At 33.8% G+C, this 12,817-nt stretch overlaps 1 protein-coding gene across 1 annotated transcript in view; it reads right to left on the bottom strand.

The window, feature by feature from the left end:
- Nucleotides 1-278, bottom strand: part of LOC111053269 (U3 small nucleolar RNA-associated protein 6 homolog) — a 29,766-nt gene extending 29,488 nt beyond the window's left edge. The window contains exon 1 of the mRNA XM_022340118.2: nucleotides 68-278. Coding sequence (XP_022195810.1) covers nucleotides 68-162 — 95 coding nt within the window. The 5' untranslated portion in view covers nucleotides 163-278. The remainder of the gene's footprint in view (nucleotides 1-67) is intronic.
- Nucleotides 279-12,817: the final 12,539 nt, after the last annotated feature.

Genomic DNA, 12,817 nt, shown 5'->3' with positions numbered 1-12,817 from the left:
ATAAGTGTACAAATGTGATCATATACTTGAATCATAGAACAGAGAAATACGATACAGAATTACTTACTTGATTTCAGACTTTGTAAATAGTTCCAGCTTCTCCATCAACTCCAACTCGTCAAGAAGATCTTCACCTTGATTCTTAGATTCTGCCATAGCCATAATGTGCAGATAAGCCGGATAACCTATGAAATAGTACTTGTTGATACTTGGATCACTTTAATAGTGTTCAGTTCAGTCGGTTTCAGTATTGATCGACCTGTTGCCTTGACTTGCGCACTTGCCTAGATGAAGAAATAACAAAAAGTACAAGGAGGATCGTGGAGAGGAAACAATAGGCTATCGCATTGGTACACTCTGACACCACTTTTTTCCCGCGCTAGCCATCTTGGATTGACCATAGTTCAAATTATGTCATTCCAATTTATGCATTTTCTCATCATTATTTACAAATGAATAAGTTATTATCAATGGCTCTAGTTGAAAGTAAGTATTTGGACAAAACTGATAATACCAATGTTATTATTTATATACTTATAAAACTCGAATACCACTGACTTCTCACTGATAACAATTTGTGGAAAACTACTGTAGGCTACGGTATGGATTGCAGTGATTGGAATGTAGCTTCCTTATAGTCCCTAGGTGCTCACTGAGAAATAATATTCTCAGGATATTTTTACTTCACGTTACGATAGTTCTAAAGGATTCAAAATAGACCATAAGCATTGATGAATTAATACAGTAACTTAATGTTGACAAAAGCCATATGATTTTTTTAAAACTAGTTGAATGCTTTGTAATACTAATACGATTTATGTTTGAATTATGATGTAGGATAAAAGAAAAAAAGGAGACTCACCAAAACATAAAATATGTTTCCAACTCTGACGAAAGTCTTTGAGTGTTAGTAATGCTAGGATTTACCAAGTCGGTCAAATAAAATCAGATAATGTTCAAAACATGCAATGGCTGACACTGGACTGGAGTAAATCACCCATATAGGTGATTTTGTTTTGTCGATGGGATTACAAACCTGTGTTTATGTCCTCAATGGATTTGAACCCGGGCCTCTGAATCATAAAGCCAGCGTCTAGTCCAATCGATGACGGCCTTTTCATATCATGTTTAAAATTTAACATACTTCTGTGTTATTCAATCAGGAACATAGGTGTAGTTTGTACTGTAATCTTGACTTACCTTCAAAAATTATTGAACATGTTTCGATTCTGCATGGTACAGTATTCATTTAAAACATTGTAATATAAAAAAAAAAAATCTGGTGTGGTACACTCACACAACTTTCCTTGCTCATTGAACTATAAGCCTCATTATCAAACGAGAATAATTTAGGGGAATAACATAATGACGATTGACGGCAACATGTTTGCAACTACGATCAGACTACTGTATATTATGTGTATATACAATTGTTTTGAGAGTACTTTTTCCTTTATGTAAATTGTGAAATTCGATGATTTTTTTTGAAATTCGTCGAAACAGCTGTTCTACAGATGAAATATCTTGACTATGACTGTGTTCTTTTTATAAACTGCTCTACCTACCGTACCCACGGTATATGGAAGAAGAAAAAGTAAAAACCGTGTACCTACCTATCTCATGCACGAGAAGGAGGTTACAAAGTCCATTTCTCAAGGATTGGGTGGACCCCCATTAGTACCCCAGGAAAAAGACTCATGTCAGTTGGTAGAGCTAATAAATAACTATACAGGGTATAGATTTGAGGAAAATCGTTAGAGCCGTTTTTGAGAAAATCGTGAAAAACATGGTTTTTTAGTAACTGTCATATGAATTTGAAAAAAATCGGTCAAGTTATTTTGAGAAAATCGTGAAAAACATGGATTTTTTTGTTATTATCCGCGTTTTTTCTCAAGAATATTACGGTGCTCCTGCAATTTTCGCAGAAATGAGACTCGTGCCAGTTGATAGGGCTTATAAATAGCTATCCATGGTATAAATTTGCAGAGAATCGTTAGAGCCGTTTTCGAGAAAGCTGTGAAAAACATGGCTTTTTAGTCATTATCCGCCATTTTTCTCAAAAATATTACGGAGCTCCTGGAATTTTCCCAGAAATGAGACTCATGTCAGTTGATAGGGCTTATGAATAGCTATCCATGGTATAAATTTTAAGGAAATCGTTGGAGCCGTTTTCGAGAAAACCGTGAAAAACATGGTTTTTAGTCATTATCCGCCATTTTTCTCAAGAATATTACGGAGCTCCTGAAATTTTCCCTTAAATGAGACTTATGCCAGTTGATAGGGCTTATAAATAGCTATCCATGGTATAAATTTGAAGAAAATCGTTAGAGCCATTTTCGAGAAAAACGTGAAAAACATGGTTTTTTTCGTTTTCGAGAAAAATGTGAAAAACTTGGTTTTTTAGTAATTATCCGCCATTTTTTCCGCCATCTTGAATTGAATTTTATTGGATTTCTTATTGTCGGATCCTCATGGTATAAGGACCTTAAGTTTAAAATTTCATGTCAATTGGTTGATTAGGAATGGAGTTATCGTGTTCACAGACATACACACATACACACACACACAGACCAACACTCAAAAATCATGTTTTTGGACTCAGGGGGACTTGTAACGTATAGAAAACTTGAAATTGGGGTACCTTAATTTCTTTTGGAAAGCCATACTTTCCTTACCTATGGTAATAGGGCAAGGAAAGTAAAAAAGGTTTTACAGAATAAATGAGTGAATCAGCTCCCGTATAAAAAATGAGAGGCTATTCAAAATTCATTACAAATTAATAATTCATTATAATCAAACAAGGCTTGGCCGAGCTATAATGTTGATACATTTGAATTATACTTCTATAGCTCGGCCTTGGTTTAGGCATAATTATTGCAAAGACAGACAGACAGACAAATGCCAAAGGCTCCACTTGAAATAAAGCCTTCACTTCTCATTCGATTACTGTTTATTCATCCCATATGTTCATTATTCGTTTTCTATAATGCTATAACTAGATACTGAAGCTCTATGTAATATCAGAATAAATTCATGCACAATGAATAACCTGATTCTCTGAATAGATTATTGGTAGAATTATGTCAAAAATGATTGATAAACAGAGAATGGAAATTCAGAAGAAATAATATGACTATGAATGATATAGTACCAATACTGTGACTCTGAACATAATATTTGTTAATGGGAAAAATATAATAGTAGATAAGTTTTGCAATACAATATTTATTCAATTACATGAATATATCTCTGTATATTAAACAACATATAACAATTGTTATGGACATTAAATTTTTGGCAGACTATTCTAGATATAAGTATATTAGTGTTCCTTTCTATACTTACTTAGTGTTCCTTACTAAACTTTCTTCCAGGAATGGAATTTGTGATCATTATTTTTAATCTGTTCGACAAGTGCCTACAATAAGATCAAGATGTTTTCACCTTAAGATAGTAACTATCAACTCTTAGGCCTAAGAATTTTTTATTGTGTTACTTTTGAATTATTTGGATGGAACTTCTATTTATTGTATTTAATTGGTATTGTATGCTTGAACTGAACAATAGAATTATTCATCTATCGATCTAAGTGTAAATAAAAGACATTTATCAAGGCCTATCCATCCATCTATATACAGTTTGACCTTAACAAGAGTGAACAAATTAGTAAATTTATGAATTATTATCTGTGAAAAGTCACTCTTGGAATCTTCTTTGAACTTCTGATTGTTTATTCAAATGCACAACAGGTTCAATTTTTATCAAAACTTTAATTTTTTTAATTAAAAATCAATTAAAGAACACATTAGCACAGATTTCAATGCTATGACTGCAGTGAAAGTGCAATGTCTTGGTCAAACGAAGATGGCCGAAAAGAAGCGCAGGCCAGAATGCGCGGAGACAGCCAAACATTGTTTTGCCTACGCAACGATCCTCCTTGATAAAGGTGTTCGGTATTGATTGACCTGTTGACTTGACTTGCGCACTTGCCTAGATAAAGAGTTTACAGAAAATAACAAACCAGTGTTGCCAATGGCTATTGACGAAATTAACCAAAAGTTTCCCAATCGAGAATCAGTCCCAATCACCCCTAATTCCCAGAAGTAATATGATCAAATCAAATTAAATAGTTCTTTATTTATCATTGCATTCATACAATATAAATAGTGTCACAATATAAATAATAATTTACAACAATCAGTTTAGGAAGTATTGTATACAATATGGGCTGATTGGAATGAAATATTTTTTAAATTCTTTCTTAAAATCTGCACCATCCTTCTCTCTGATATTGATTGGCAACCTATTGAAAATCTTAGGAGGGGCGTTCCTCAAAGAATTGCCTCCTATGTTGTTGAAGTGCATATGTTCTTCTTGAACGGGTATGATATTGATGATTGACATGATGGTTCTCTCAATTGAAAATATGCATAGAATGGAACTCAAATTTATTTTATTTATTTAAGTCTACTTTGAACATTAGTGTAGTGGAAACACACCTCGCGTATTCGAAATCACATAGAAAGTGCAGCGTAGCATAGGATAAAGGCGGCAAAATTCAAATTCAGATTCAATCCAATTGACAATATTCACAAATTATAAGCGAAAGATAACAAGATTACACAGTTCAACAAGATGAAATAGTCCAGTCAAGGAAAGGTTATAGAGGGAAATGTTTGGAAGACAATTTTTGACCCCACAGTTCTGTTAAGGGTAGTAAGGAGGTAAACATATCAAAAGTCCCAATAAGTTTTTATGATGCATTGTTGGAGAGTTATAAGCCCTGAAAGAACAAAAAATTGGATAAAAACTAGGGATGGGTATCGAAAGGCAAAACATCAATGTTTTGAACATTGATGTTTTTCCACCTTAAACATCGATAAGTGAAAAACATCGAACAGTATCCATCAATGTTTTCAAACATCGATGTTTTTAAACATCGGTGTATCACCCTACGTTTTTATGGATGATACTATGAAGACTATTATATCCTTAGAGTGACTCAGATAGTAAAAATTAATTTCCTTTTTTTATGTACATGTAAAAGAAAGGGACAGATGACTTCAGTTGTGATTTTTGTTCAGAACAACTACATAAATCAATACAATCAATTCTTTCATTGTAAAATGTTGTAAATGTGTTTGAAAAAAGCTTTTTCCAACTCATGATAACCATTGCTTGACATAATTGCAAATAAACGTAATTTTTTCATATTAATTATATTATTTTATTAATTTAGTGATTAAAAATAAAAACATGTATGAAAGATTGAGCAAACATAATAGCTGTTCTAAGTTGTGCAGTAGCACAGATGCAATAGCACAACATAAGTTGTGCAGTGGCACGGATGCAATAGCACAACATAAGTTGTGCAGTAGCACAGCAATGCCTACTTTAGTTCAAACAAACACACAATTTTTCCCATCATAGTGAATTATTCTTTTATGTTGAAGAGTTTGATTAATTTACTCAATCACTAGTCACTAGAAAATATATTATTTTCCAATTTTTCTATGAGACTATTTTAGAGTGATAATAGCTACCAAATAAGAGTGATGAAATTGAGCAAGTGATGACTTGAGGAAGAACTATGAGGCTTTTTAATGCAAATCGACCTCTATTATTGAAGATTTTCATAAAATATGTGCAATTTGAATAAATAATGATTTATTTATCAGAAAAATTCATTTATAAAATTATTATAAACACCTTTTTAATCCAGAAAATGAAAATTTGTATGAGCTTATATAAGAGGTATTCAATAAAAATAGGGATTTTCTTGTATGGGCTTATCAAAAAACATGAAATAAATGAAATGAACAATACGATGAAGTGAAATTGAGCTTTGTAAATTTAACATAACAATTCAATATTTAAATACAAAATACTGCAGTTTGATAGATTCTGATAGTTTCTACTGTGGCAGAGCTGTACGGCAAATTATGGAAATTTTGAAGAGAGCTGTAGCAGGAATAGAGGGTAGCCAGCGATGCTGGATATGAGAGCTGACGTGCAGGCACCCGTCTTTTATGTTCAGAGCTGTAGTGAGAAATGCAGTATCCAGCTTCTGGATATAAGAGCGCAAAAGGTTAATCTCCTCTTCCATCCTAACTTACCTCCTCTGTGAATTTAAAATTTTCATGAATAATGTATTATTATTTTTGTGAATAATACCTTGACAAAAATGAAAATACAATTTGGAAGCTTGGAAAATATATTGAAAATTGTAATTTTCAAGTTTATTCTGAATTTTCTAAAGTAAACTTTGATAGTTAATTATTTTTTGCGGATATTCCGCATATTTGCTAATTACAGTTGGACAGCTCCTGAATATTGAAAAGTGAACACTCGTTGCTTCAAATGATTCCAAAACTGACAAGGCAAACTATGACATTAGAAAGTGCGTTACTTAAGGATTTATTTCCATGGGAATGGAATTGATTTGAGTCTACTTTTAGGCTCAACTCACACTTACGCGACTCAGGTCGAGAAGAGACTCGACTCTAGTCGAGATCATGTGTTTCCAAATGGTGACACTCAGACCAGTCGATTTTAGTCTCCGCGACGTCACCATTTGAAAACACATGCTCTCAACTAGAGTCAAGTCTCTTCTCGACCTGAGTCGCGTGTGAGTTGAGCCTACTCTCGATAGTAGATTACTTTCCACACAGCTGAGACAATTTGTTTTCATTTTAATGATGGCGATTCTGAAATTGACATGACTGAAGGATACAAAAAACCTCTTCATCTCAAGATAATCCTCTTCAAAGAAAAAAAACCTTAATTGAATTAAAAAAAATTAGAATTGTTTTTACTCTGTAGTTAAGAAAAATATCGGATGACCGATGTCTAGGTAAAACCATCGATAAGTGAAAAACATCGAACAGTAAACATCGATGTTAAAAACATCGATGTTTGATGTCGAAGCATCGATGTTTTTAAACATCGATGTATCGATACCCATCCCTAATGAATATACAGAGTTTGGGGAAAAATTTTGATGAGTTTGTATACGTCTTAGAAAACTGTAAAATAAATTACGATGTAATAATTCTAAGGGAAACGTGGATGACTGATGATAACATTTTTGATTACTGTAAAATTTAATTTTAATTGTATTACATTAAAAGCTTCAATAGAATCTGTTGTTGCATCTATATGAAAATAGGGCTCAAAACTAAAAATATCATCACTCTCAATAGTATCAAAACACTCCAAATCGATCACCTCATCAAAGCTATACTCATTATTCATCAATAACCCAAAAGAAAAGAAAATAGAAGAACAAAAAAGTGAAACACGACAAGATTTTAAATTTTAAATAAGGTTCAAAATTTTAAATAAGGGAAATAATATGAAACCTAATAGGAAAATACAGTCAATAAAATCAATGCACTGCGCAATAATAAATTTCAAATAAGGGAAATAATATGAAACCTGATAGGAAAATACAGTAAATAAAACCAATGCACTGTGCAATAATAAATTAAGAAAAAATTCACATTGACGATCTAATTATTATATTCGTTCAAGTCATCTTCGTTCATGATTCTTTTTGTTCAAGAATGTTCACTTTTTTTAACAAAAATTTTACAATCACGAACCCAGACGGGTTTTAATAGTTCTACAAATTGAGTGAGAAGAATTTTATGAAGTTTATTGATCAGTCCTTCATGCCACACTTTGTCAAATGCCTGTGCCACATCAAGGAAGATTGCTGAGCATATACATTTTTTCTCTAATGAATTCTCTATTACATTAGTGATTCTATGTACTTGGTCCAGGGTTGAGTGCTTCTGCCTGAAACCAAATTAATGGGCTGGTATCAGATTCCTGCTACTTATGATGGGAGCCAATCTCTTCATTAACAATTTCTCAAAAAGCTTCGAAATTACAATTGTATAAGAAAAATGATCCCAATAATCCTGAGAACTACAGAGCGATTTCATTTACTAATGCAATTTACAAAATATTTGTAAGTGTCTTGTTGACAAGATTGGAGAAGTGGATTTATGGTCGTGAAGTCATAAGTGAGAATCAAGCAGGTTTTCGGAAAGGTTACTCCGCAATTGATAACATTTATATTCTTTTCAACGTAATTAAACATTCTCTATCCATGCGTAAAAGATTATACTGTTTCTTCGTCGATTATAAAGCTGCGTTCGATTCAGTAGAGAGACAAGCACTCTTTTATAGACTGGCTGATATAGGAGTTTCAAATAAATTTGTTAATTTAATAAGAGCACTATATGGGCCGAATGCAAAATCATCAATATGGTGCAAGGAGGGACGTCAAACTGAAGACATAAGTATTGAAAGCGGATTGAGGCAGGGCTGTCTAATGTCTCCACTTTTGCTCTCCGCATTTATTTATGATATTTGCGATATTTTGGGAGGGGGAATCAAGGTAGGAGATATGAAATTGAACGCTCTTCTTTATGCAGATGATCTTGTAATCATTTCCAATAATGTTACTGAAATGCAGAGAATGATCGATAGACTACATACTTATTGTAATCGTTGGAATCTTGTTATTAATATGGAGAAATCAAAGATGATGGTTTTTAGAAATGGAGGTAAGCTATGTAAAAGGGAGAAGTGGAAATATGGGGGTGAACCTGTAGAAATTGTGAAGGAGTATAAGTATTTAGGTTTAGTTTTTACATCAACTCTGTCATTAACGGCTCGTTTCAGGCAAAACTTAAGTACAGCAAAATTTGGAATTCAGAGTTTGTGGAATAAACTGATAGCAAATGACGATGTGACTGTCTCAACAAAATGGCAAGTTTTCAATGCAGTTAGTGGATCAACGGTTACTTATGCAGCACAGGTGTGGGGCTATCAGGAAAGAAACAATCTAGAAATATTCCACAGATTTTTTATTAAGCGTCTTTACTGGTTACCTAGAAATACTCCTAATTATATATTGTATTTGGAGACTGATGTAAAAGAAATGTATCTCCAAACTTTAAGAATGAACAGAGATTATGTTTTGAAAACAATAGCGTTATCAGATAACAGGTTTCCCAAAAAAATTACCATTACGATGGCTCAAAATAAGTTTGGATGGTGCGAGGAGTGGAGAAGGCTGTTCAGTTTGAATTATATTAATTGGATGGACCCAGTGACTCAGTCTGATGAATGGAAATTGAAAAGCTCGGATGTAATTAATAAGATTGAAGAAAAGTGGACAAGAGATTTATGGAATAGAGCTGAAAATGCACATTATCACTCAATCTATGCTGAGCTCAGACTGGAAAATAATCATATGGATAAAAGCTACATGAATGATAAGAAAAAGAGACGGTTCATTAGTAATATATTCAAAGCAAGAGGCTCCTTATTGCCATTAAATTTCAGACCGGGTAGAGAGGGGGCTAATATAATATGTTCTTTGTGCAATAGTGGGGAAAGGGAAGATATTTATCATTTTATAGGCCGCTGTAAGGTATTGGGAGAGCAAAGGAAAAATTGGTTACAGCACCAAGTACTAGGAGACGAAGTGGTGCGGAGATATCTTAACGGGGAGGACTGGGTGCGGTTGGAGGGGTATTTAAGATCAGCGGGAACATATAGAAATTTCCTTATTAATGAATTCAATTTTTGAACTGTGAAATAGTTAGTATTATTAACCTAGGCTTCTCTGTAATATATTGTTTTCATTATTGTTGTTTACCTGAATCTTATCTTGTTTTGTAAATGAGAATAAACTTTGTTTTTCAATTATAGTTCAATAATAGTTCATCTATGTTGAGGAAGGCTTATAACTATTCTTGTATAGAGTACCGGAATCAATGACTGAAATTTATCAAACGTTTTATCTTGATTAGTTAAAGAAAACTATTATCTTTATCTACCAACTCTGGCTGACGGCTTCGGCCATGCCTAATGCATTTTTGTCAACCATAGAATGAATAATACTGCATGTTACTTCATTGGATAAAATGTAAAGTGTTTATTATTATTCGATGTAATTGTGTATTGAGAACAATAAAATTCTTTTCTATTCTATTCTATTTCTATTCTGATGTTAGATGTTCTAGAGCAGCCCCAAAGCTGAATTCCATACGTCCAGACAGGTTTTAGAATTTGTTTATAAATCAATATTTTGTTGTCCAATGAGAGTTGTGATTGTCTGCCCAACAGCCAATAGATTTTACTGTATTTGAGTCCCAGCTCACTCCTTTTCATCTTGATATGCTCTTTCCATTTCAACTTGGCATCAAGAGTCATTCCAAGTTATTTTGCTGTGTTGCTGTGTGGTACTACATTCTCATTTAGATTTATACGAATCGGATCATTGATATTTTTGTTTGTGAAGTTGATATGAATGGACTTCATCTCATTCAATCGAATTCTCCATTTTCTGGTCCAGTCACTGAATTTGTTGCTAGTATCCTGTAGTTTTGTGGCTGCTTCTTGTACTGTTTCCCCTTCTGCCAGTATTGCAGTATCATCAGCAAAAGTAGCAATTGTCACTGCATCCAATTCAGGAAGATCGCTTGTGTACAGGACATAAAGAACTGGTGCAAGAACACTACCTTGTGGAACTCCAGTCCTTATTTCCTTTAATTCAGAGACGTCATCACCTTGTTCTACTCTGAACAATCTGTTAGTGATGTATGATTTTAAAAGTTCTACAAATTGAGTGAGAAGAATTTTATGAAGTTTATTGATCAGTCCTTCATGCCACACTTTGTCAAATGCCTGTGCCACATCAAGGAAGATTGCTGAGCATATACATTTTTTCTCTAATGAATTCTCTATTACATTAGTGATTCTATGTACTTGGTCCAGGGTTGAGTGCTTCTGCCTGAAACCAAATTAATGGGCTGGTATCAGATTCCTGCTACTTATGATGGGAGCCAATCTCTTCATTAACAATTTCTCAAAAAGCTTTGAAATTACAGGTAGAAGAGATATTTGGCGATTGTACGATTTTGCTTCTTGAGGATATTTCCCAGGCTTTTGCAACATAATGACTTCTTCCACCTTCCGAATTGAAAGGGAAGTGCTGTAATCGGAGTTGTGCATTGAATAAATATGTTAGCATTACAATACCTTCCCTTGGAAGTTCCTTCAGGATTTCACCTGTAATCAGATCAAACCCAGGTGCATTTTCGGTTTTCAGATTATTTATTATTCCTTCTTGAACCTCATTTATAGAAACTAGATCAATCTCTGTATCTAAATCATCTATTATATCTTCTTCAGGATCAATTTCAGATTGAATGTTTTTTGGCTGAAAGATTTCTTCTAGATGATTGACAAAAATATCTGCCTTTTCTCTGCTATTTCTTGCCCAAGTACCATCTGGTTTTCTGATTGGAGGGGATTGTGTTAAATTGGATTGTGGATCGGTCGTTAAATTCTTTTTGTTGCTTTCCATAATGAATAATCTGTACTGGCATCAGCTGTCAAATTTTGAAGGTAGTTATTAATGGACTCCTCAGTTAGTTTCCTTATCTCTCTTTTCAATTGTTGTGTTTTGTTATACAAGGTATTTTTTTCAGCAGAATCACGAGTTTGTTGCTATCTTCTTCTTGCCCTTCGTTTTTCTAAAACAAGTTGTCCATTCTCCAGTGGGTAATTGCATCCTTTTGTTTTCCTGGTGTATTGTCTAGTAGTTTTCCAGGCTGATTTCTGGATTTGCCACATGAAATTTTCTGCGGCTTCATCTAACTGCTCAGCTGTTCTAAGTGGAATATTCAAGTTGATTCCATTCTCCAAATCCACTTTAAAAGCTTCCCAGTCTATTGTTCTGTTGACTAACATTGATCTGTCTTCTTTCTTTATTAGTCGTTCACTGAGTGTGACAATTACAGCTGAATGATCAGAATCCAGGTCAAAGCTCTCTTCAATGTCAATAAAATTACTGGATATTCTCTTTGTTATGAAGAAATCTAGAAGATCTCGAGTTTTATTCAAATCTGTTGGCCAATAAGTAGGTGTCCCTGTTGAATGAAATTCGCAGCCCAGCTCCTGGATAGCCTCTCTGAGTTCTTTTCCTTTGGTAGTTGTGAGTCTTGAACCCCAATCCTTATGCTTGGCATTAAAATCCCCACCCACTATGAATGTGGGTGATGAAGAATACTTGTATAATCATTTTTCTTTAAATTGTAACGTGGTGGAAAATATGCAGCTCCAACAAGTATTTTCTGGTTGATAGATTCTATTCCAACTACAGTTAGCTGTATTTCATTACTTTGAATACTGAAGTCTCCATAGTGATTAATACTCTCCTTCACTATTACAGCACTTCCACCTCTTGCTTGATTTTGAGGATGAATAGTATAATCTTAGTTAAATCTATGTATTCTAGTTCTGTTTCAACATTCAATTTTTGCTGGTTGTTGTTCATCATGTTGGCACTGAAATTGAGATTTTTCGATTTTAATGCCTCTTAAATCTTTGAATATTCTTGAACATTGCTTAATATGACTGGTGGAGGCTTGTTTTCCTTTTCTGTCGGTTTCATACTTGTAGACTCAGTTGCAGGCCTTATTTTTTCTGGTGAGTCACGGATTTTTCTCTTCTTTTGTTTAGGGAGAATCCATGCAGTCTCTGATGCCACCATTTTCTCTTCTTCCTCACAATTCGGTGGTGAATAACTTTTATTGCTACTTATAGACGATGCTGGTTGCATTGTATTTGAAGCTGATGATTGAAGCTTCTGTGTTGTTGAAGATGCTGAGGAAAACATCTCTTTCAGCTGACTGATCTCCAACCATGCTCTCTCCAACTCCTTTTCCAGCTTATTCATTCTTTCTCTCTCTTCACTCTGTTGACAAGTGACTTCTTTCCATGTGTTGTACAA

The sequence above is a fragment of the Nilaparvata lugens genome, chromosome X (assembly GCF_014356525.2).
Source record: "Nilaparvata lugens isolate BPH chromosome X, ASM1435652v1, whole genome shotgun sequence".
NCBI lineage: Eukaryota > Metazoa > Arthropoda > Insecta > Hemiptera > Delphacidae > Nilaparvata > Nilaparvata lugens.
This window is presented reverse-complemented; position numbering and strand designations above follow the sequence as displayed.